This window comes from Neopsephotus bourkii, unplaced genomic scaffold, assembly GCF_033783945.1.
Source record: "Neopsephotus bourkii isolate Nb327-2 ecotype Australia unplaced genomic scaffold, CSIRO-AGI_Nbou_v1 NB_234, whole genome shotgun sequence".
NCBI classification, from domain to species: Eukaryota; Metazoa; Chordata; class Aves; order Psittaciformes; family Psittacidae; genus Neopsephotus; species Neopsephotus bourkii.
In genome coordinates, this window is record NW_026900744.1 from 5,795,285 (window position 1) to 5,819,906 (window position 24,622).

The 24,622-nt window shown below is 60.4% G+C and overlaps 4 protein-coding genes across 5 annotated transcripts; 2 read left to right on the forward strand and 2 right to left on the reverse strand.

Moving 5' to 3' along the window:
• Window positions 1–410: 410 nt before the first annotated feature.
• BTBD19 (BTB domain containing 19) lies at window positions 411–7,387 on the reverse strand. The gene is made up of 8 exons (XM_061344982.1): window positions 7,281–7,387; window positions 5,309–5,546; window positions 4,856–4,909; window positions 3,288–3,347; window positions 1,997–2,065; window positions 1,051–1,182; window positions 819–944; window positions 411–685 (listed from the first exon to the last, which is right to left on the reverse strand). Exons 1-8 carry the CDS (start codon window positions 7,370–7,372, stop codon window positions 551–553), a joined length of 906 nt encoding a protein of 301 aa, XP_061200966.1. The 5' UTR covers window positions 7,373–7,387; the 3' UTR covers window positions 411–550.
• Window positions 7,388–8,600: 1,213 nt separating this feature from the next.
• On the forward strand, window positions 8,601–9,747 carry DYNLT4 (dynein light chain Tctex-type 4). 2 transcript variants are annotated; one of them, XM_061344983.1, is made up of 2 exons: window positions 8,601–8,770; window positions 9,044–9,747. In XM_061344983.1, exons 1-2 carry the CDS (start codon window positions 8,606–8,608, stop codon window positions 9,722–9,724), a joined length of 846 nt encoding a protein of 281 aa, XP_061200967.1. In that variant the 5' UTR covers window positions 8,601–8,605; the 3' UTR covers window positions 9,725–9,747. The 2 variants fall into 2 exon arrangements, with proteins under 2 accessions (XP_061200967.1, XP_061200968.1); XM_061344984.1 differs by having other exon boundaries at window positions 8,667–8,770; window positions 8,964–9,747.
• Window positions 9,748–10,522: 775 nt separating this feature from the next.
• On the reverse strand, window positions 10,523–17,502 carry PLK3 (polo like kinase 3). The gene is made up of 15 exons (XM_061344989.1): window positions 17,310–17,502; window positions 16,436–16,543; window positions 16,233–16,349; window positions 15,655–15,784; window positions 15,480–15,567; window positions 14,857–14,952; window positions 13,981–14,176; window positions 13,509–13,635; window positions 13,033–13,142; window positions 12,833–12,950; window positions 12,664–12,747; window positions 12,355–12,517; window positions 12,096–12,225; window positions 11,879–11,989; window positions 10,523–11,533 (listed from the first exon to the last, which is right to left on the reverse strand). Exons 1-15 carry the CDS (start codon window positions 17,466–17,468, stop codon window positions 11,339–11,341), a joined length of 1,932 nt encoding a protein of 643 aa, XP_061200973.1. The 5' UTR covers window positions 17,469–17,502; the 3' UTR covers window positions 10,523–11,338.
• A 3,990-nt stretch (window positions 17,503–21,492) lies between these two features.
• On the forward strand, window positions 21,493–23,518 carry LOC133207643 (SLIT and NTRK-like protein 6). Its single transcript, XM_061344730.1, has 2 exons — window positions 21,493–21,564; window positions 21,824–23,518. The coding sequence occupies exons 1-2, from the start codon at window positions 21,546–21,548 to the stop codon at window positions 23,056–23,058; spliced, it is 1,254 nt and encodes a 417-aa protein (XP_061200714.1). The 5' UTR covers window positions 21,493–21,545; the 3' UTR covers window positions 23,059–23,518.
• Window positions 23,519–24,622: the final 1,104 nt, after the last annotated feature.

Consider the following 24,622-nt stretch of genomic DNA (forward strand, 5'->3'; position numbering starts at 1 on the left):
GGGGATGGTGGCAGGGCTTGGGGAGGGGGTCACTGGTGTTGGTGCTGGGTGGGTGCAGAGATGCCGGGGGTCTCCCCTCACTCCTAAGCCCCACGTTCCCCATCCCGCTCAGTCCCTTCCCCACCGGTGCATGGAGGGGATGGGATGTTGCAGCCCTGCCGCTGCCCGCTGCAGTACAGCCCCGCTGCCGCAGGGGGGCAGTACGGCCCCGGGGAAGGGCCCAGCGCAGTGCCCGGTTGGGGGCAGCAGTGGGGCTGGGGATACGGGGCTCACGCTGTATCCGCATCCCACAAAGGACCCATTCCTTCAGCCCCCCACCCCTGCGTCACTGGGGTGTATGGGGATCCTCACACCCACCGCATACCCCAGCTCCAAGCCCCCATTCCCTGCACCACTTCTTGGGGTGAGCCAGGAATCCTGCCCTGACCCTGAAGCTGTGGCATGGGACAAAGAGCTTTATGGATGCTCTTGGCCACGGTGGCACCTCTGGCAGTGCCCAGCCCTGCACCCTGCCCCACTGCACAGGGGGGTACTGCTGCTGCCCGAACCCCTACTTGGCGTGTGGGTCCAGGTGACGGTGGTGGTCGCGGGGCCGTGTGCCGCGCCGGGGCCGGCAGAGGTGCGAGGGCACCCCACTGCCCTTCTTCAGCGCATGGGACCGCCAGGCTGCCGCGATGCTCTCTGCCTACGGGGATGGGGACAGGGATGGTGGCATCAGCACGGCCACAGCGTGGGTGGTCCCCCCTCAAACCCAACCCTACAGCATCCTCCAGCTGCTGAGGTGAGCCAGGACACCATGGGAGGAGGCAGAGGCTCACCGGGATGAGCAGATCCCGCTGGTTTTGGCTCTCCAGCGTTGCCAGCTCAGTGGGGGCCAGCAGGGGCAGGCGCAGCTCCTGCACAGGCAGCGCAGCCACCTCAGACACCGGGCGCTCCAGGACAGCCTGAACAGCAGAATGTACAGGATGGGGTTGGTGATGTCCTGGGTGGCTCTGCCTGATGCGGGACCCCCTCCATGAGCACCCCACCGTGCCCACGCACTGCACTCACCGAGCTGACGTGTGCCCACTCCCGCACAGCCTGCACCAGGTCCAGCTCGTCCACGGCCAGGCGGTCACTGCGCAGCACCCGCGCCAGCACCGCATCAGAGAGCTCCTGGAAGCCCTGTGTCCGCAGCACTGCCTGCCAGCACAGCACAGCACAGCGCTGGGGCGCTGGTACAGGGATCCCACACACATCCCTCTCCCTGAGCCATCAGGCCCATCCTGGTGCATCCCTGCCTGGCGTCCCAGCACTTCCCCAACCAGACACCCATCCCCTGGCATCCAGCACCCTCCATCCACCCTTTTCCTGGCACCCAGCATCTCCCTGAACACCATTTGCTCCCTTTCCTCTCCTGCCCAACCTCCAGTCAACCCATTTTTAGGGTCCCTGCACTCCTGCCTTATGGAATCACAGAATGGTTTGGGTTGGGAAGGACCTGAAGATCATCCAGTTCCAACCTCCTGCCATGGGCAGGGATACCTCGCACTGAACTATATCACCCAAGGCTCTGTCCAACCTGGCCTTGAACACTGCCAGGGATGGAGCATTCCCAGCCTCCCTGGGCAACCCATTCCAGTGCCTCACCACCCTAACAGGAAAGAATTTCCTCCTTATATCCAATCTAAACTTCCCCTCTTTAAGTTTTAACCCGTTACCCCTTGTCCTACCACTACAGTCCCTAATGAAGAGTCCCTCCCCAGCATCCCTATAGGCCCCCTTCAGATACTGGAAGGCTGCTATGAGGTCTCCACGCAGCCTTCTCTTCTCCAGGCTGAACAGCCCCAACTTTCTCAGCCTATCTTCATATGGGAGGTGCTCCAGTCCCCTGATCATCCTTGTGGCCTCCTCTGGACTTGCTCCATGCTGTGTTCCCCAGTGTTCCCCATGCCCCCCAGTGCTCCCCATGCCCTGGGGTACCCCATGTCATGCTCCCCCATGCTTGCAGCCGTACCGCAGTGCAGCCCTCGATGAAGGCCAGGCAGTGCTGCTGGAGGTCTGTCTGTCCATAGGTCACTGCAGCCTGTGGGACAACACAGACACTTGCAATGGGGTCTGGGGCAGGAGGGACCTCCCACCAAAGCCCTGCTGAGACATGAGCCCTCTTAGGGACCAGGGCGAGCTGAGCATCCATGTGTGGGGATGCCACAGTGCAGATGTGGGGGGAAAGGGCACCAAGGTCCCTGCTTTCCTGGCTTGCCCCACAGCAAAGAGTTTGGTGGCCCCATCACCTGGCAGCAGGAAGCACCTGACTTTCCACTCAGGAACATCACCCAGCCCTAGTGGGCAAGGAGCCCCAGCATTGCTATCACGAGGTCACACTGCAAGGACATGGGGCCACATGTCCCCAGCGCTCCTTGTGTGGGCACAGGATCAGCTTAGACCCCCCACATATGCCCCATGCCCTGGTATCAGCCCCAGCCTGCCCCACAGATACCATCATCCCTCTGCAGCAGGAACTTGGGGTGCCTTTATATGCTCCCAGCCCTACCCAGCAATGCTGGTCCCAGGGCTGGCACCAGGAGGAGAAGTCCCTGTCCCCCTGCAATGGCAGCCCCTGCATGCAGGGTACATGGGACCAGCACAGGCAGGGTGAGCATCGCCTCCTGCTCCACTGTGGCATGGGATTGGGGCTGACGCAAGCTGGTAAGGAAGGGAAGATGTTTTCTTCAGGTTTGTTTTGTTCTGGGGTTTTGGGGTTTTCTGTTTGTTTCCTCCGGGTCAGTTTTGGCTCTGTTTATGCCAGGGTGGTCTGGCACCACATCTGGCAGGAGCTTCTGTGCTCTGGGGCCAGCATCTCACCACAAGAGCATCACTTTGTCCTGTGGGTGGTGGAACAAATCCCCTTACCCTGGGAAGCAGCTTTGGTCTCACCAAGCAGCATGGCAGGGCCATTGGGACCCCTCTAAAAGGCTATTTTTAGATGCCCTAAATCTCAGCAGGGTTTTGGGGCTGGCCTCAAAACCATGAGGACTCGCAGAAACCCAGCGCATCCCAGTTTCATACAGATGATGGCAAGGCCATGGCACTGGGGAGCTCTGGCCAGCTCTGTTCAGGGCAGCATGGGGACATCTCCTTGCCAGGCTGTGGTGGCCCTGGTGTCCCTTGCAGCCCTGGTACGATGTGCCAGGGTAGGAAATCCTGCCCCACCATCCAGCCAAGAGCAGGAAGGTCAGGCCAGTTCCTGTCCCCAAACAGGACGGGTTGTTCTCAACCCTCTGTGACCCCACTGGTGTCGCACTCACCTGCAGAGCCTCGCAGACCTGCTCCACGCTCAGCGTGTCCTTGATGAACTTGATGCAGAGCTGGAAGGCAAATGGGGAGGGAATAGAAAGAGCGGAGGCCCAGCCCTGCCACCCCTCTCCTCGACTCTCAGCATCCCCATAGCTCCCAGTACATGGGACAGGGGACATGGGGAGATGGCACCTCCAGCCCCCCAGGCAGTGATGGGCTGTGGGATGAGGACTCACAGCACAGCCTGTGGGCAGCCAGCCTGGGCACTGGTTCAGCCATAGGCTGAGCTTGATGCCACCAAACCCCAGCCAGCCTCATAGCCCCAGGCAGGCCACCTAACCCTGGCCACTGTCGCCATCTGTGTCCTGCCATAGGGGACAGCCCTGGTGCTGGCTGGGTGACCTCAGCATTGCTCAGCTCTGCTCTCTCTGCCTCTATTTCAGTTTCCCTTCACCTCACTGTTCTGGGTAAGATATTATAAAGAAACTAACGAATGCAAAGTTATATTTATAATAAGCACCCAAAATAGAAAAAAAAGATGTGCAATCGTTCACACATTAAAAAAAGCAACCATCACATTCAAGATCCTGTCCTTTCTAAATAGCATCTGCTGTGTGCATCTTCAGGGAAAATCCCACTGAGCAGAACACGGCACTGGGACAGCTATCTGTCTGTCTTACCACCAACCCTAAGGGGACAGAGCCCCTAGGAAACCAAAGGGGATGTGACACGGAGGGAGGAACCCTCAGCTGGAGCAGAAGGGCCCTGAGTCATTGGCAGCAGGGACATGAGGTCACCCTGCAGCTGCGGACACAGTCAGGGGTTTCCCTTGTTCATCCCCTTTCCTTCCCCCCTCCCCTATGGCTCACTGCAGGATATCCCTCCGGGATTCATGTGTCTGGGGCACCGCATCCCCCTTTCCCGCAACACCCCGTATGTCCCTTCAACCAGCTGTCTGACAGCCCTGTGCCTGTCCCCATGGGGTGACGGGGCAGGACCCCAGCACGCAGCAGCCCACGGTGGCTCAGCTCCTCGGCACGGTGGGAAGCGAGGGGAAGCCTGGCTGTGAGGTGGCGGGTCACGCGATCAGCACAGCCCTCATCCAGGAACCATCCCGATGACGTGGCCCCGCCGCCCGCCCCAACGCCAAGTGCTCCAGCTCCTTCCCTCCTCATCCGCCTCCCACCCCTCCTGTCTGCTCCCTGCTGCCTTCCCAGAACCTTTGCTCCTGAGCAGCACCCCCCTAGCAGCACCACAGCAGGGCTTTCCCTATGGCATTATGCAGCCACACAACCAAAGGGTGATAGCATCGGGGCTTTCCTGCAAGATACGAGTCTCCATAAGCTTCCCAGGGATTCCCAGCCCCCTGCAGGACTCCTGGTTGGTGCAGCATCCCCTCAAGGGGGATCCCACTGAAGAGACCCTCAGGGATGGAGAAGCAGGGGCTGAGCCTGCATTGGACCATGGTGATCCATCCTCAGAACCACCTGCAGCCACCAGCCACGCAGGGACCATCTTGGGGTGCTCCTCAGCATGGGGGCACTCGGGGACCACCACCCCAGAGTGAGCAGTGCTGTACCTTGCATAGGTCCTGCAGACCATATTCCACTGATGAAGTCAGCACCTCCAGTGCCTGCAGGCAAAAGAGACTTTGTGAGCATCGGGTGCAGGAACAGGCATGGCACCCCAGTGGACAAGAGCACATGTCCTCCTGCCTCTGCGGGAGCTCTCAGGTGGGGTATGGGACAGGGAGGGCTGCCCCATAGGGGCATTTGAATGTGCCCTGCTCTGGTGTCCCCATTCCCATCATCCAGGATGTGCACAGCATCCCAAGGCTGGGGCAGACACATGTGGGACAAGATGCTCTGGACACCCCTCTGTGCTAGGCTGAGCCCCACACACTCATTGCAATGTTAACCAGCCATAAAGTGTCATACAGAGCATCCACTCCACTTTCAAAGCACCCCCCACCTCTGCATCCCCCCTTGTCCCTCTCAGCCCCATGGTCCCTGCCAGCCCCATCCCCACTCACGATGTGGCTGTTGAGGGTGACGCTGTTGGTGTAGAGGAACTCGATGACGGCCAGGAACACCTCGGGCTGCACATTGCCCAGGATGAAGGGTCCCTGGGGTGGGATGCTGCTGGGGGAGTCCTCGCTGCCCGCCGGCCCCTGGCTGAGCATCCCCCGGAAAGCCTGGCAGCGGCACGCCAGCACGCAGCGGTGAGCAAACACCTTCTGCTGCTCCCGGCCCACCACGAATGTCACATCACTGCACAGAGAGGGGACCGTGAGGGATGGGGTACCTAGGAGCTGGCTCACAGGATGCTCTGGAGCTGGGACAGGGCACATGGGCAGGGACTGGGTGGGTGAGCGTTTCCTAGCAGAGGCACAAGAGGGTCCTTGCTTGTGGCTCCTTATGGCCATCTGAAAGGTGGGGTGGGCAGGACGGGTCCTCTGGAAAGCACAGGTACCGAGCACAGACAGACGTGAGTGCTGGCACAGAGGAGGGCGGAGGAAGGCCAGGAACAGCTGGAGAAAGTGGCTTTCTCTTTTGGCACGGCAGAGCAGGAGAAAGCAGGGCTGTCACTGGGCTCAGCCTCCTTGACTCACGGGAACTGAGTCATGGGCTCATGGATGTGCAGCCTCTGGCATTGCTGCCAGCAGGGCTGGCACTGGGCTTGTGCTGCACTCTGAGGCACGAGGTCTGCCCCGCTGCCCTTGTCCCACATAGCCTCCCAGCACCATGGGAGTGTTCGTTCCCCTTCCCAGGAAAGGGAGGCAAGATGAGAGGAAAAGGGACTCTCTAGCCTATATGCACCATGCAGCCATGGCCCATCCATCCTCTCCTCCTCTATTCCTCCATCCCAGCAGGGCAACAGAAGATATGCCACCCAAACGCTAGTTGCCACGCACACACCCATAGCCTCATGGTGTCCCACAAGGAGATGGATGTGCCCACCAGAGGGAAAGGCACCTGGGTCATCCCACATGTCTATTGGGACGGGCATACTGGGCAGTATGAGCTTAGCCCTCCATGTAAGGGGGACTGAAATTAACTGTTCCATGGCTGTGGTCCACAAGCAGCGGAAGCAGCCTGTGAGATGTGGGATGCAGGCTGCAGTTACGGGATGCAAGGTCTGGGATGCAGGATGGAGGTTCAGGCAGCAGGATGGGCAGAGGACGAAGGCTGCAAAATGCAGAAAGAAGAATGAAGGCTGTGGGACGCAGGCTACAGGAGGAAGGATGTAGGATAAAGGTGACAGATGCAGAGTGCAGATTTCAGGTTGCAGGATGTAGAATGAAGGCTGCAGGGTGAAAAGTGTGGGATGCAAGCAGTGGGCTGGGGATGACCAGGCACTGGCAATCACTTCCCCACTGCCTGGTGCTGTGGCTGGGGAGTTTTCACTGGAATTTCTCTTCTGGGTGGCCAAAATCTTCAGCAGGGGCGAGGGTTTGCTCAGATAGCACTGACATTTGTGCCAGGCCTCAGCACAGGACCACAGGGCCAGCCTACTGCCAGGCAGGACGTGCCGGGTAGGTGCCGGGTAGCGGGGGCAGCAGCTCTCCATCTCCACTGATGCTGCGGGAGGAGGTAGCACGGATGCCAAGCGCTGCCACCTGCCTTCAGTGCTGCCGGAAGGATGGAGATACCAAAGGAAAGCACTGAAGGAGCCAAGCACGGGTAGCTGGCTGCCGCTGGGGAGCAGGGTGGCTGCAGCACACTTACTGCTGGCATCACTCCCTGGGACAGAGAGGACCCGGGCACACTGGGGGTCCTTCCCTTCTCCGGAGCGGTGGTGGCTGCCCCAGGGCGGAACGTACCCAGCAGCTCTGGGCTCCTGCAAAAGCCGTGCGGGCTCCGAGTGCTGAAGGGAGGTCCTAACACCCCCCCTCCCCACCACCGCAAGGCTCAGGTCCATGGGGAAGCAGCACAGAGCAAGCACCGGGGGCTTCGGCACTGCTGGGGGGGGGGTGTGGGGGTGTGAACCCCGCAAGCCCTCACCTGAACTGGGGGTTGTTGACCAGGGTGCGGAGCGCAGCGGTGAAGGCGGCCGCTTCGCCCTGCAGCAACCGCGCCGAGCAGGGACCAGCCATGGGGAGGAGGGCGGAGGAAGGGAGGCAGGCGGGAGGGAGGCCGGCCCGGGGAGCCCGCAGGGAGGAGGCCGCTACGCGCCATGTCCCATTGCTAGGGAAACCCGGCATGGAGCAGGAGGGCTGCTGGGGAAGCAGCGGCAGGGAGAAAGGGGTGGCGAGTGGTGAAGCCCGTTTCTTGCTGGCGAGGCAGCGCCATCCGGGTGTCTGCCCGGCGGGATTGGATGGCTCGGTCCATGCGGCATCCCCCTGATGTGGCTCACAGCAGGGCACCAGCACCGGGACCTGTCTGCTGCGGAGAAGCGCATGGATGGGGCAGATGGGGGTGGAGGGAAAGGCAAAACATGTGAAGGATCAATGCACAAAGATCACCGCCACCTTTATATGCACTGCCCCCATGGAAAGCTGCTGGGCATGGCTGAGTGCCCTGCACTGGGAGATCGGGTCCCTGAACAGCAAAAGTAATCTTTCCTGCTGATGCTTCAGGTCAAAGCCCTGCAGCTCTCCTGTCTGCTTAGGACACGAGAGCACAGGCAGAGAAAAGCGTAACCAGCCTCACTGAAGCACTGCACAAGGGGATGCCCAGTCCCCTGTCTCTCAAGCCTGGCTGGACCCAACGGACACGATGAGGGTGCCTGCAGAGGGACCCATCTTTGACTATCAGTGGTAGTGGAATGCAGAAGGAAGCACAGGGCCCACAGCAGCAGCCCGAGGAAGCAGGGTCCAGCTGCCAGCTCTTGGCAGCGCTAGTCAGCGGCAGGCTATAAATACCTCTGATGGGAGATAGAAACACAAAAGCCATCTCGTCTTTCCTCAAGCAGCTTGGCAGCCGGGCCAAACAAAGGCACATTGATGGGGTGGCGGTGGTGTACCAGCTGGGCTGGGCTCCGACAGTGGAGAGAAACCACCGCAGGGCTAGGAATCCCCAGCAAACTTGCCCTCGGGCCAGGGCTGTGCTCAATGGGTGCCCATCTGCCTATAGACTCCCTTGATACAGGGAGAAAAGGACCTAAATGATGAAAAGATGAAGCTGTGAAGAGGTGCCAGCCCCAGTGCAGCCCATAGCTGGGGTGCAAAGCATCAATCACAGTGGCTAATCTCTACCCTTCCTTGCTCTTCCTTCACACATTTAACACAGGGAAACGTTTTGGGGGGCTGGCAGGGGGCAGCCAACTTTGGAATGCCTGGAGTGACTGCAGCTGTCCAGAGACCAGGAAACAAGGAGTTACAGGAGCCATGCCCCAGAGCAGCCCTGGAGAGCTGCAGTATCACATAGCAACACACTGTAGGAACACAACAGGTTTGTCCCTGCCAAGGTTGGCCCTGGGCAGCCAGAAGCACAACATTGGCTGGAAGCAAGTCCCCTGGGTTTACCCCTGCAGGGCAGGAGCAGGGCTACTGGTAAGCGTGGGGACAGGGAGGCTGGAGCAGAAGGAGCTGCTCCCCTGTGCCATCGGAAAGGCTGGAGATGGGAGAGCTGAGGGCTGGGTGGACCAGGGATGCAGTGGGTCAGTGGTGGCTGCTGGGGAGGGTGGTGCTGGAGAAGGGAAGCCAGCTGCCATGGTCCCCCCAGCCCCTTGCCATGGGATTGCAGGGGTCAGAGATAAGCAAAGCAGAGATGGGATGAAGAACCTGTGGGACAACCTTACCTCCTCCTGACACTCTCCTTTCCAGGCCACCCAGATGGCTGAGCAGCCCTTCGCAGAGGTGTCCGTGCCAGCCAAGGCGATGGCTGCAGACAACACCGAAGCCCACCCGCTCCGAACCACCCGCCGCGGGTCCCAGCCCCACGCACGGGGCACAGAGGAAGGCAAAGCGCCGGCGCTGCTCTCCCGCCGCAGCTCCATCCTCAGCACCCTGCCAGCAGCCCTGGCCAGCCGCCGCAGCTCGCTGGGGGCAGCCCCGGGGGGCAGGCGCCCCTCCATCGGCCCCTGGATGCTCCACAGCCGTGTGAGCTTCTCCGGGTTGCCCCTGTTCCAGCCCATCCTCAAGACCCGCCTGGAGAACACTTACAGGATAGGACCAGATGAAGGCTGCAAGTTCAATGCAGGGCGGGTGCAGCGGGTGCTGGAGGGGGCTTTGATGGGTGCCCTTGAGACCGTGGTCTACACACCGCAGGGCAGTGCGCTGCTAGCCCAGAACCTGGTTGAGATGCTGCAGAGCAGAGCAAAGGAGGTGGTACCACCCCGGTACAAGCTGGTCTGCCACGTGCTGTTGGGACAGCAGGCACAGCAGAGCCTGCTGGTGGCCAGCCAGGCACTGTGGGACCCCGAGAGTGACAGCTTTGCCTCCGCCACCTTCTCCAATGCTTCCCTCTTCGCTGTGGCCACAGTGCATGGGGTCTACTTCGAGTAGGACCTGCCTCTCCCTCCACTCAGCGCTGTAGCGCTGCTGAAATAAAGAGGTTTGCATCAGCTCTGGCTCGTACCTGCAGTCTGTCATCATGGTGTCTGCAAGGATCAAGGGATGGGTGCACCTCAGTGCCCTGATGCTCACTACAGTCCCCGGCCTGGGCTCACAGCCACACCATAGCTTTCACTAGCAGAGTTCACAAGATGCAAGCTGCAGCACAGGCAACCCAAAAGGCTGCATTACCCTGGGACCGGTGCCTGCCCAAGGCATTGCTACAGGAGCAGCCCAGGCTGCTTCCCACAGCATAAGCCACTCCCAGGCAGATCCATTACACAGTGATGGGAAAGAAGGTGACAGATTACCTTCGAAACAAGTTCACAGAGCACATTAAACTCCTCCTTTTTCCTGGCTCCAGTCCCAGCTCAAACCCCATCACATCAGCTGTCACAGGGCAGGGACCCAGGCAACCCACCAACCCCTGGGCCTCAACTCCTGCATCTCAGCGACAGCATGAGAGCAGGTGGGTTTGGTCCAAGTGCAGTGGCAGTTGGGGATGAGGCTTTGGCAGCAGCAAGGAGACACTGAGGCAATCCCAGAGCTCCATAGGCACCAACAACAGCTAATTCTGCCCTTCCCACCATTCACAGGAACAGTGGAGGTACCAGACAGGCTCCTCCCCTCCATCCTGTGTCCCTGACCTTGTCCCCAGCAGCAGCAAGAGGGGGCCTGCGTGGCAGACAAACAGCTTTAGAACAAGGACGAAAATTAAGCCCTTTGGTGCCCAAGCTCCAAGCAAGTCAAACACAAATAGATTTTTATTGAGGTGAGTCAAAGACAGGGGAGCTGCACATGTACAGTCCAACAGGAAAATAAATAATTCCATATAAATAAGGTACATAAATAGTCCCACGTGGCAGAGACTGCCTCGAAACAAGAAACTTCCCTGGGTCCCAGCAAGATGAGGGCTCCTCCAGGCAAGCCCTTGAATTCCACCCCCCCCTTATCAAAACATCAGGTTGTACCAGACAATTCACAATTTAGAAGCAGACAGGGCACGTTGGGCCCACTTTCCTTAGTGTAGGAGTTGTGGAGCGGCACACATGAGCCCACACAGCCCCTGGCAGGGCAGGCAGCAACCTTCACCCCTGTCCACCCCTAGGGAAGGGGTTTTTCCTACCCCACAGCAGCCAACAGCCTTGAAGCCAAGGCTGTGCCAGTCCTCTCCCATCCATGGAGAGGGTCAGTGAACTGGTGCACCAGCCAGGGCAGGCTGGAGCACCAGGGTCCAGACAAGGCACAGCCAACCCCGAACTTGGCCACGGGGCACTCACCCACCACCTCCCTCCCTGTGCCACCCCAGTCCCCCCCCACCAAGACCAGCACAACAAGAGCAGGAGCTACCAGTGAGAACACAGCAATTGTCCAGAGCCAGGGAGCAAGCAAGGACACCCAGACCTGCTGCTGTAACCACATCCACGTGTCTTTAGTCCAGAGTCCAACTGAGCACCGGGATACAGGGTGCCCAGGCGGGCAGCCAGCACCACAACATCCCTCCCATCCCATGGGAGGGGAGGAGGAGACCTCTATGTCCAGTGAGGGTTCCCCCAAGGTCCCATGCTAGGCTTCAGCACGTTCTTGGAGGAGCTTGAGGATGTATTTGAGGCGGTGGTGGAGCTCAGGAGAGCAGCCCAGCTCCTGGATGCTGCACAGCTTGTAGGTGTAGGAATTTCGCTCCCGGTTGATGTAGGTGACAAGGCAGGAGTGGTCAGGCTTGCTAATGATCACCTTGGTGTGGTCATTGTAGAAGTTCACCTAGGAGACAGGTTGGACTTGGTTTAACCCATGCTTCCTGCGGCATGTCGGGAGCCAGGATGGAGCCACGCTTCCTGCCTCAACCCGTTCCTCCTCCCCAACCTGCCCAGGAGCATCCCTGCTCCATGCCCTGTGGCAGGAATGTGCCAGCCCCAACATCAGGGCAGACACAAGTGGCCGACTGAAGCATCATGTCCCTCACAGGCTGCACAAGCTGTGACCAGCAGCACAGCGCACCCACAGCTGGACTGTGCATGGGGGCTGTGGCAGACAAGATCTGACAGATGCCACAAGTCCCCTCCTCCCCATGGGGGTCTGTGCATCTCCACTGTGCCCCACACATACCTGCAGGGTGCCATTGCTGAAGAGCATGAGCAAGGCTTGGTCAGTCTTCACCCACTGCAGGAGGAGCAGGGCTGGCTGCCCAAGGTCATCTATGCTGGGCAAGTCACCTCCCTTAGAGAGAAGAGTCTTCATTAAGCCACTGGTCCCATACATGGGAACACTGTCACCAGCATACACACAGACAAACCCAGGCACTGGGAAGACAACTCACACCCACCTTCATGAGATGCTGCTCCATGTAGGATGCAAAATAGCGCAAGACACTCATCTGCCCCTGCAGCTGCTCAGGGATAGCGGCCACAGAGAACACAAGGTGCTTGCTGCTGGTTGGGTTGTAATGCACAGTCCTGGGAAGGAGCAGACTGTGATGAGTTTCGGGGCCACCCAGCACCAAAGCCACCCTGGCCCTGCCTCCCCTTGCCCCTTCCTACATCAGGGGCTTCCCCAGAGACACCATCCCCTTCCCCACCACTTACCTGTGGTTAGGGGAAAGAGTCATGTGCGTGCCATTGTTGAAGAGGACCCCAATGCTACGGTTGGAGAGCTGGTAGCCAAAGCCATACTTGTTGGAGTAATCCACCCACTTGCTCACCCAGACAAAGTGCTCGTGGCGGGCCAGAGAAGCCGGATTTTTCCCCACTGGTCGAAAAGAGAAGGGATGAGCAGAGCAGGAAGCCAACCCCTGCCCACCTCTAACAGCACCCAAAGAGCAGCCTTGCCTTCATCCCGTGGGGAAGGGGATGCTCAGCTCCCTCCCTCATCCCAGAGTGGACCAACCGGTTTACCTGGGGGCATGGAGGAGAGGCAGGTCCGCAGGAGCCGGACAGCCGACTCGATGATGGCAGAGGTAGTGATGCAGTCTTCAAAGGCTGCGGGCAGAAGATGACAGGCTGAGTCAGCCAGCCCCACTATCAGCCAGGGCAGCACAGGAAGCCTGGGGCAGGTATTGCTCACCCTCACAACTGCTGGCCATCGTCCCTCGGATGGAGGGGGATGCAGACTTGTGAGATGTCTCCTCCACCACTGTCTCCACGGGGCTAGAGCTGGCACTGTGGCATGATACAGGGGCGGCCTGTGGAGAGACTTGGCTTTATCACTGTCCCACTTGCTCCCCCACCAAAGGAGGGTGTGCATGGGCTCAGGGGTGTTCCCACCTCATTCCCTTCCACAGTTTTATAGCTCATCTGCCGGCAGATCGAGGTCTTCATCAGCCCAGTGACCAGCTTGGAGATGTCATCCTTGTCTTCCAAAGAGCCCTTTTTGGCTGAGGAGAAAGGAAGTGATGAGCACACGGGATGGGGACATCGTGGCCACCCCTCCCATTCAGCTCTCCCTCATCTGCCCATGGTGGTGAGCACAGCATCAGGCAGCTGCCTCCCACTTTCACTTCCCAGTTCTCATGCAACAGAGGGCTTCCAGGAGGAACTGCCCCCATGGGTTTCAGCACCGCATCCGCTCTCCAAGCGCACACCCATGCCAGGCCACCGGTGCCAGAAATGCAGGGGGGGCAAACACAACTTATGCTGGCCTCAGGCAGGGGGTCCACAGAGAACCATCAGGAGGTCTCTCCAGGAGGCAGAACCCACTTCTCCCTGGAGGAAGGGTCACCTGGGCAAGCACATGGACTCACCTTTGGGTTTCTTCTTCCCAAAGAGGGTCTTGGTGACTTTAGCAAAGAGACTCTTTGCTGGGTTGGGGGGATTCAGCTCTGGAGCCATCACACAGCTGCTGGGAGGGAGTTTCTCAGGCGTGTAGCCCTGCAGGGAGGTCAAGGCAGAGGTTTGGTTTCCATAGCCCACGTGCTTCAGGCACAGCAGCTGCCCTGGGCTGACCACAGTCACTCACAACCCTCCTGACAGCCAGCTTGCATTTCCTCTAAGCCTTGGCCCCAGGAATGGCATCAGTGCAGGAAACAACCCATGCTATAGGGACAAGGCAGCGGGAGCACACCAGATCCTTCAGTTCCCCTCGCTGGCATTTGGGTAGGACATCAGCTGCTTCCTTTGAAGGACTGAGACGTGGGCTCCAAGGACAGCACAACACAGCCCGAAAAGCCTCACCCCACTTGGAGAAGGGTCAGGACTGAACCCCAACACACTCACCTTGAAGAACTCATGGTCCAAGATCTCCTCAAGGGTGAGGCGGTCCTGAGGGTTGCGTCTGAGGATGCCGGCGATGAGGTGCTTGGCGGGCAGGGAGAGGAAGACAGGGAGGGTGTACTCCACTTGCTTGATACACCTGTACGTCTCCTTGAGATCAGAGGTCTCGAAGGGAGGGTTCCCACACAGCAGGGTGTACCTGGGAGGGGATACACGTGCCACTGTCACATCCCCACCAGGCTTTGTGACTCAGCAGCACTTAAAGCAAGGAAGTCATCGGCATTTGGCCGCCACACCTGGCTGGGAGCACCACTTCCAGCCTGGGCTGCCCTGCTGACATCCGGCCATGCTTCCTCCTAGCAACTGTTTAGAGCAACAGGCAAGGAGCACTGGGGAGGGAGAGGGGGCCGGCGGGCAAAGGCCACCTTCTGCCACCGTTGCTCCCAGCCCTGCGTGGCTGATATGGTGGAAAGCAGAGCAGGAAGCCTGCAGGCAGCAGCCAGGCAAGGGGCTGGATGCACTTAAGCAATTGCTCCCCAAACAAACAGAGCAGCAGCTGCCACCAGACACTGAGGTTTTCCATTGTTTACCAGGTTCACAGGGCAGTGCTTTGAACCGGAGCTGAGCACAGCACAAGAGCACCTGCCCTTTGCTACCCTGCATGCACAGCCCCTGACAGGCATCCCAGCATGGCTGGCAGCACCCACTCCAGAGCAGGGCTGGGCAGGATCCAGCCACTCTCTACCCTCCCCTTGCCTTTTGTTGGGCAACCACTGCAAAGCCACAGGGCAGAGCACAAGGGGACTTCCTCACTGGGGCTGCTCCACAGCCCAGCTCTCCCCTGCTTGGACCCTTCCCAACCCAGCAGCACAGACTTACATGACACAGCCCAGAGACCACACATCCGACTCTGGCCCATGGCCCTGCCTCAGCAGCACTTCTGGGGCCAGGTAGTTGGGAGTCCCACATATTGTCCTATGGAGCAAAGCGCCAGGTCAGTGCATCCCTCACAGACACCCTTCTCTGCTCCAAGCCCCGGGATTTAGCTTGCAGACCATCCCCCCATTTCACTTTGCTTCGTGGCCCAAAGCTCCTTCCACCTACAAGGAGCCCCATACAGACTCCCCCCTCTCCAGCTCCCAGGAGCAGCTGGTCCTGGGGAGCCGTTGGGAAGAGCTTGTCCTAGAGCCGGGGAGGAACAGAGCCTTTGTGTCCCGGCCCTGCGCAGCCGGCAGGGCAGCCGGGCAGGCACAATAGCCATAGTCAGCACATTGTTCTCCCCGACGGCTGCACGCTCCCTCCTGGAGGAGCCACAAAGCCCCCAGCCCCCTCGCCCTGCCTGCAGCTGGGGCAGGAATCGCTCCCCCACGCCAGGAAGGGACCCTAAGGCTTCTATTCCCCAGGCCAGGGAGGACCATTCATCCCTCCACCCTCCCAGGAAGCCATAGGAGGAAGGGGAAAAAACCTCAGAGAGCTCTGGAATAGGGAAGCCTTAAACTTACTTTTTCTTCTGGTCACAGGTATCCTGGCAAGCAGCCAGCCCAAAGTCCCCCACTTTCAGCTCCATGTTCTCATTGATGAAGAAGTTACCTGCAATTCAAGGGTGATGCGTCACCGCAATTCCCTCTGGGGCACCTCGCTCCTCACATGGCACCCTGCCCCAACCACAGCACTCACCAAGCTTGAGGTCTCTGTGCAGGATGCCCTTGAGGTGAAGGTATTTTAAGCCTGAGATGATCTGTTTGAGGTAATAGCGCACTTCAGGCTCCAGCAGTGTATGGCGGGCCTTCCAGATGTGGGCCAGGGACTGCAGAGGGAGAGAAGGCAGCTTGGTGATGGCAGGCAGGGAGAACAGGCAGCCCTGCTGACGAGGCATGGGGCAGGCAGGGTCAAATCCAGTTCTTCCAGAAGTTGCACATCCACAAATAATCCTTCTTCCACAGCCATGACCTCAGCAAACTCCACACGAAGTTGAGGTTGCTCAGCAGAGCCAGGAGTACCACTGGATTTATGGGGGCCCCACCAGGAGCTATGGGCTGCCAGCATGAGCAGGCAGCCTGAGTAGGACAGGCAGCCGACAGCGTCCCTGATGCCATGCAAAACCACACAGCTTATGGCTGAGCTCAGAGGGTGTGACAGAGCAGGCAGCCTGGGAGAAGGGGAGTGCTAGCAAAGCACCACAGGTAAGGGCTGCTCCAACCAGCTATGGCTCTGTTTAGGAGATCCTTTGACAAGAAGGCCACATCAGTGCTCACCTTCCTACTGCAGTGCTCCAGGAATATGTAGATGCTCTCCGAGTCCTCAAAGTAGTGGGAAAACTTGACAATGTGCTTGTGGTGCAAGTCCCGGTGCAGCTCGATCTCGTTGGTGATCTGAAAGGGAGCAGCAGTACCAGGTGAGCACAGGGCCCACCCTGTGTCCCACCAACCCACCACTTCACCAGCCCCACAGGACCCACCTTCTCCCGCTGATGGGGTTTAGCCACCCGGCTGTGAGGAATGACCTTCACGGCATAGGTTTTGTTGCTAGAGAGATCTGTCATTTCATAGCATCGTGCAAAGCCACCCTGCAAGGGAAGAGGTGGTTATGGATGGGTGAGAGACAGCTCTTCGCCCCTGCCTGCTCACAAGCTGCCTCCTCCTCCTCCTCCTCCATTCCCTTGCAGCACAGCCCGGCAAGCAAGCGTCACACGCTCCCTCCTGCTGTGTCGCCCACTAAGATCTGAACTGCGATGCTCTCAACCAGGGATTTTCTTCACCCAGTTCCTGTAAAACCTCCAGGGCCATTTTTCCCTCCCACCATGGCCCAGCTCCACATCTTTCCACATGACGGATCGATCTGGAAAGTCCTGCGCGGGGCAGGAAGCCCGGGCACCGGAGGCCACCGAAAGGCAGCCCCATGGAGACAGGTTTTTCCTGCCGTGATGTCACCTCCAATCTGCACACTCAGCCGCCCGGGCCGGGCTGGGAACCGGCACCCGCCTCCTACACACAGCGCCGGCAGCGGGAACAAAAGTTGCGCGCGGCGGAGCGGCGCGGGCCGGCACCGCTGGGAACCGGGGCACCCGCGGCCCACGCAAGGCCCCGCGGGGCACCCTGAAACCGATGCGCCTCCGATAACCGGCGAGGCTCGCAGCCAGCCCCGGTGATTCACCCCTTCCAGCGCTGCTGCGGGCCCACCGGCAGAGGCGGGGCCGGTGGAGGCGGCGGTGGCGGCAGCCGAAGGGGCCGCATCAGCACCGGACGACCCCGAGGTGGGGGTCGAGCAGCGGCGTAGCCCCCTCCCCGCACCGGTCCGCGGCCCCCAGCCCCGCACACCCTCCCCCCCGGTACCTTTCCCAGCAGGCGGCCCTTGCAGTAGGAGCGGCCGGAGATGGGGTCGGTGATGATGCGGGTGGTCTCGGCGGCGCGGGGCGGGGGCACCGGGGTGTGAGCGGGCGGTGGCGGGGGGCAGGCGGCGGGGAAAGGGGGGAAGAGGCCGGCGGGCTCCATGGCTGAGGCTGCTCCGCCACCGCCGGGACCCGCGCACGTGGAGCCACCACCCCGCACTGCCCCTGCTTCTGCTGCCGCCGCGGGAATCCCGCCGGCTTTATCAACGGGCGCGCTGACGTCACCAGCCGGAGCCCCGCCCCCGGGCGGCCCCGCTGGGCTCTTAAAGCGGCCGCAGCACCGAGAATGAGGAGCGGTGACATGGGTTTTATGTACCCATTGGGATCCTTTCGCCAGCCGTGAGCCGCGGGTGGGGGGTAACGCAGCCACGGCCCTGCTGTCTCCACTGTACAGAGTCCCCCCATACACCCTCAGTGGATGCGTGGCTCTCCTAGATACAGTGACCCCCATAGACAATCAGCCCCTTCTTGACATAGGGATCCCCTACAGACACACCAAGACCCCTCCTCAGCTCCCTCCCCTCTCTCCCAGGACACGCAGAGTCCCCTCCGCACGCACGTCTGTAAATACACACTCACAGGACACCTCCCCTCTCAGGGATGGTCAGCCTGTGTCACACGAACCCCTACGGACCCCACAGTTACACCCCACAGAAAGGCAAAAGCCAGGGTAGGATGCAAAGCCCAGTGTGTTCACTGTGGACCCAGCCCCTCACCCCAACAAACCTGGATACAGGCAGAACCTTTCACTCTGTGCCAGGGGCTGAGGAGAGGGATCACAATCCACCCCAAGTGGGGTGCTGGGGACACAGGGGACAGTGGAAGGTGCAGGTGAGCTCCCAGCCAGGCTGGCCCATGGTCAGGTGGCCCTTGGCCACAATGCCCTGGCTCTAGCCCAGCCCCAGCAGCCCTCAAAGAACTCTGAAGGGTCGGTTCCCCACAGCTGCCAGTCCAAGACTGGGAACCTGCAGGACTGTCCCAGTAGGGACCTCCATCCTGGCTCCTCGGTGCCTGGGCACTGAGTCCTGGTGGCTCTGGTGTTGCCGGGTGGCCTGGCTGGGCTGGCCAAGGTAATGATGGTGCCTGGGCAGTGTGCCATAGTGGTGCTGCTCTCTAATGGCCATAAGCAGGACAAGTCTGTGTCACCTGAAACGGGTCATGGCAGGATGCGGATCATCTCTCCCCAATGCAAACCCACAGCCCCCAATGAGCCTGGAGCAGCAGCATTGCAAAAGCCCTTCAAAAGCAGATCCCGCTGCTCATAGTGCCCACAGGGTGACTGTGAGCTCACCCCTTGCTCTGTGCCTCAGTTTCCCCCAGTGCAGCTCAAGGCTCTTGTCACTGATGCTCAAAGTGCTCCTGAATATGCAGAGAGTTTTGCATGTATACCCATGGCCAAACAGCCCCGTTCTCCACAGCACATCCCACTGTAGCACAGACGAATGAGCCCCCTATTTTGTGCTGCAGAAAAGCTGAGCAAACCTGCAAGTCACAGCGGGAACAACCCTGATCTACCTGCTTTTCTCCTCGGGTTTCCAGCTTTTGCAGGGGAAGCACCTGCAACCCCATCACCCGGCAGCGAACACGGCTCGGGGGGGGTGAGGGCTGCTGCTCCCTGGGGAAAGCAGCCTGTTTCCACCCGGGACCGAGGGCTCCCGGCGCACAGGCAGCGTCATGGGGCAGCGTTGGCTTTCCGATGGAGGAGCAAACTGGGCGGAGCTGAGTCAGGAGCACAGTCTGGAAGCAGCCCATGGATGGAGAGACCGGGGGACCTGCCCCGGGCTTGCCCCCGGACCCATACAGAGGCACAGAGGGGATCAGCGAGGGCTGAGAGCTGCCGGCTCCGCTCCTGCTCTGCCTGCCTCCAGGTGAGAACTTAGGCTGGGTTTGGGGCATGGATGGACCCCGCAGCCTGAGTCCCACCAAGGTATCACCTCTCCAGGAAAGAGGGAGCCGGGGAGCAGCCCCCATCCATCTGCAGCTGGGGTCTGTGGAGATGCAGAGCATGGAAAACGGGGTTTTCCCATTACGGAGCTGGAGCAGCAGGAGAGAGTGTGGTTTGACATCAACAATCTGCCCAGCCTGGGCAAGGGAAGGCTACCTGCTGCTATTTAAATGGAATTGCAGGAAAAGAGACCCAAGGTCTTTGGGAAGCGTACAGTGAAACCAGGACAGGCACCTGATGCAAGCTGCACCAAGGGAAATTCCATCTAGATACCAGGAAACTTCTTTCCCCCTGTGAGGATGGTAAAATGTTACAGGAGCCCAGAGAGGCTGTGGCATCTCTGTCCTCCACTATACTCAGACCTGGCCTGGTCTCAATGTCCCCCCACCCTCACAGTATCAGGAGCAGTGGTGCTGAACCCAGCGGCTAAGTTGCCTCTGTTGCAGGGATGCTTCTCAGGGTGGCTGCATGGCATGGCTATGGGCTCTGCATACAGTGCCCAGGCTGCACAGTGGGGTGTGGGTGAGCTCCCTGGCATTAGGGTGACAGCCCTGACCCCCTCAGGAGTGGGATTTTCCCCTCACCCGGTGAGCTCCTGCAAAGCATGGGGCTGCAGCCACCAAGGAAGAGGAGGAGGAGGGAAAGGGTGGCTGGTCCCTCAGGTGACTGGGGAAGGAAGCACCAGCTCCAACTCCAGCAGAGCAAACCTGCCCCAGGGGCTGGCTCAGGATGTGCAGAGGGGAAGCTGCAAATCTGGGTAAAGCTGCCCGGAGGAAGAGATGAAAGGACCCGGATCCCTCAGGATTAAGGAAGTGCTTGGATCTGGGGTGGTATGTAAAATGCCAGTGCTGGGAGGTACCCCTTGGGAGGCAGGATCCAGCCCAGGGAGCTCTCTGAAATCCTCTGCAACGGGGCCCTTGGCTCAGCTCCTGCCCCAGAGCATGGGGAGCAGGGGAGGCTTTGCCCCAAGCAGGATATCAGAAGGCTCCAGCCCGTGGGTGCCAGCAGGGGCTGTGTGACCGTGTCCAAGGCACCACGGAGGCAATTCTTGTCGCCCCAGGCCCGCTGCTGCAGGCACCTCCCTTCCCTCATAGGCCTGAAACGGCGATTTCCTGCGTCCCACCCCAGCAGCCTGCCGGGATGCAGCCAGCCCTGCTTCCCTCCCTGCTCCCTCCCATCCCATCCCATCCCTCCTCCCAGCAGAAATCCCTGCACAGGATTCGTTGCTGCAGCATTTGCTGCACAGCATGAGGTGCTGGCACCCCAAACCTCACTCACAAGACAATGCCCACAGCAGGACAGGTCAGGTCCAGCTGCCAGAAATCCCCCGTGGGATTTGTGGGTCTGGGACAGACACAAGCAGGATGATTGGGATGGGTCTGTGCTCAGGCCAGGTCCCATCTCACCCATCTCCCACAAATACTGAAGCAAAGCGCTGTTGGTGCCACACCATGTGTCTCACTTTACCTAGTTCACACTGTGCTGAACACAGGCATTTTCAGGGTGTGCAAACCAGCTCCCCTCTCCAGCACTGCTTCTCCTGTGGGCTGAGGTCTCATGTTTGATTCCGCTCCTCCTTCGTGGCTTGGGACTTATATGAGATGGAAGGAAGTCATAAGGGGTCCAGTGATGGAAAGAGGGGTTGCCTCTTTGCCCCCATCCTGCAAGCTTGTCCTCCCTGCATCCTCTCCCCAGTGAGGCTGGGTATCACACTGGGTACAGAGATGGGGACCAGCCAGGCAGAGCCCTCTCCCCATCCCAGGATGGGGGCAACTCAGCAGACCCCAGCCTGGCCCCTCTCCAGGATCCTGGGGGACTGATGCTGGAGTATGGGGGGCTCTGGAGAGACATACAGCTGTGGGTGGGCCAGAGAGGGCTGGAAACTGGGGGAAGCTGGGAAGGGACTGGGAAGGGACTTCGGGGGGATGGAGAGGAGAGGATTGGGGAAGGAATGGGGTGCTGTGGTTTATGGAGGGAGGCAGAGGAAGTGGGGGCACCAGGCATATTGGCTGTAGGGGGTATAATGTAAGAGTATTTTGGGGGGTTCCCCTGCCCACTGCGGCTGGAGGGTCCATGGCTGGGGGGTGCCTGGGGCACAGGGAGCCCATGGCCCGCGGGGGGGGGGAGGCAGCGGGGCCGGGCCGGGCCGGGCTGCGGCGGGGCCGCCCCGAGGCGAGGCGGAGCCGACGGCCGCGCCCGGAGGGGAGCGCGGCGGGGACGGAGCGGCCCCGGAGGATGGGGCGTGCGGAGGCAGGTGAGGTCCGGCCGGGCTCCCCGGGCCGTGGGGGAGAGCGCAGCTCCGGGGGTCGCTCGCTGCCCCTGGGAGCCGCGGGACGTCGGGTGTGAGACAGCCCCGGGCTGGCGGGGAGCGGCGGCGGGGACCCGGGTGCCTTCCATGGGATGGAGCTGGGGGGGGGGAAGCGTGTTCAATCCGGTGTGGGCTGGAGCTACGGGAGCGGGAGAACCGGTCCCGCAGCGGGGTCACCCGTCCGTCCACTCTGCTGTCCCCGCAGGTGCTGGGCTGGGGACCGTGTCGCTGTGGGGCAGCCTCCTGCTCGCTGCCGGCCTTACCCTCGACCCAGCACCGCAAAGCTGCAACTGCACGGAGCCCATGGACTTCCAGGCGTTCCGGGAAGCTCCGCTTAACGAGAGCTGCTGCCTCAACTTCACCAGCTCCAACATCACCCACCTGGACTGGGGAGCACTGGTAGGGGTGCAGGGGCTGCGGGAGCTCTACCTCTCGCACTGCAGCATCACAGATATCAGCAATGCACAAGGAGTCCCCCCTGCCTTGGAGATCTTGCACTTAAGTCACAACCTGCTGGAAAGACTCCCTGGAAGCTTTCTGGAAGATGCCCCTAATTTGAGGGTCCTTTACCTGGACAGCAACCAGCTCCAGGAGCTGCCCAGGTCCTTCCTGAAAGCATCCAACCAGGTCCAGGAGGTCTACTTGGGCTTCAATGCCCTGACCTTCCTTCCCACCAGCCTCCTGAAGCCGTCTCTGCTCCATCTCCAGCTCTCCAACAATAGCTGGGACTGCAGCTGTGCTTTGCTCAGCACCCTGGAGGGTTGGCCCAGCCTGGCCGCTGAGGTTATCTGCCACACACCGGAGCGCTTCCACGGTGTGGACCTCCAGAGCATCCCCCGGGATGAGCTGTGCCGCTCCCTCAGCCTCACCGCCCTCTTCATCTGCCTGCCCCCTCTCCTCATCCTCGCCATCGTCACCTGGTGCTTCTGCAGGCAGAAGAGAAAGACCAACTACAGCTTTCAGAGCAGGCCCCAGAGCCACCTGGCCACAGCAGAGAGGGGCAACGCACCGGTGCCTGCAGAGCCCCACCACTATGTCCCCTACGATCTGCCTGCTGCCCCCTCTGAGACTGAGAAGAAGGTGCTGCTGGGGAGCCAAGTCATGCTCCAGCCCTCTGTGGATGCACTGGACAGCAGCAGGGACCTCTATGAGGAGGTGGAGATCCAGGTGGGATCCCCTAGCAGGTCCCAGATGCCAACCTATGAAGGGCAGTGGGTTACGGGGCTGGGCAGGCAGCAGGATACCCCATCCCCGAGGGCAGAGGAGCTGGGGGCCAGCGAGCCAGAGGTGGATACTGTCAGTGTGAGTGAGGTCCTGAAGGACTCAGCTGACCGGGAGAAGATCTACATGAGTCAGTCCACCAACTATTACAACCTTGTACCCGGCATCGAGCTGGAGGACTCGGACAACGTGGAGTATGAGAACATCGACCTACACTGATGATGGATGGCACTTGAGCTGTGTCTGGGATACAGCAGTGTGGAAGAGGACAGCCAGTGGTGAAAGCCAGCACAGCAGAAGAGCCACGAGCTGTCCTGCCATGGCTTACAGTGGCTGCTTGCAAAGCTGCACTCCAAATCCCCATCCCTTCCCCTGTGCTACCATGTGCACCCCTCGCTTGCCGTGTGTTACAGCTCAGCAAGGGGTGTGAGAACACAGCACAGGCTGGCGGTGTTTGGGGATGCACAGGCTGGCAGTGCCCGAGGAAGGACATGAAGAGGAGGTGGGGGCTGGTTTTGGGGATGAGGTGACAATACTGTGAGTGCCAGACTCACTGACGGGGGCCTCCATCCTCTCTTGCTGGAGCCAAACGGGATTTGGCATGGACTTAACTGCTCCCCAGCCTGCAGAGAACAGGGTCTGGGGACATGAAATGGGGCTGGCTGTGCCTCCATGGTCTGTTGGGGAGCATCATGCACGGTTGGGTGCCCTGGCATGGCAGAGAGAGCCTGGGGTTGCCCTGCCTGCTGCACACCCCACATCCTGCAGTGTCCCATGGGGGCTAGAAACAGCTGGTGCATGTGTGCTGCTGCTTGCATGGGTGTGCACGCACACACGTGTGCAGGGACTCTGCACAGTTAGCTGTGAGTGGGTGTGCAGGGTGCACATGCACACAGGGAAGCAGTGGAGGGGGCCCCTTGCAGCATCCCCTGCTCAATGTGCTCCCAACCCATGTAGGATCCAGCTCTCAGTAAGAAATAAATCATTTTACTCCTGGCAGTGCGGCTCCATCCCTGTGTTTGTGTGGTGGGGAGCCATCTGATGGAGGGAAGTGCAGGGATGGGGGGCTTTGCTCCCACACCATCTACCCTCCCATGCCTTGTGTGATGCTCCAGTGTGGGTCTCATCCAGACGCCCCGGGGCCACTTTGCCAACAGAGCTGGACCCTGGCTGAGGACGAGCAGAGCCTCTGCCTTGTGCAGTGATTTACAGGTGGGAAAGGTGTCAGCCTGCTGTAAACGCTGCAGTTCCTGGCCAGAGCAGGGACTTGTGGGGCTCCTGGGAACGGGGCAAAGGCTGGGGATGCTGTAAATCACCCCCCTGCACAGGCACTCCCCAGCAAGTCTCACCCATGGGTGCCTCAGCCCTTCCCTGGGGACGGGGGGGATGCAGGTGCCCTTGGGTACATTTCCCAGGCTGGAAGCCCCAGCAGCCTCCCTGCACCGCACTGGAGCAAGCCTGAGCCCGGGGCGGGCGCTGTGCCCGGGCAGGAAGGGAGGGAGCCGGGCAGGGCAGGACGCGGCGCTCCGGCCGGCAAAGGAAGCGGCGCTTCCTGCAGCGCACAGCGCGGCCTCCTGCAGCCCACGGAGGGACGAGGCAAGGCGCGGGCAGTGCTCAGCACCAGTGCGGGCTGGGCATGAGGATGCGGTGGTTTCCCTGCGTGTCCCGCTGTCACTTATGGATGGTTACTGCTGGTTTACATCCCGCTGGAACTGTTCCCTTCCCTCCCATTCCGCAGCCCTGGGAAAGTGGCCCAGTGCCAGCCTTTAATATCTCTCCATCA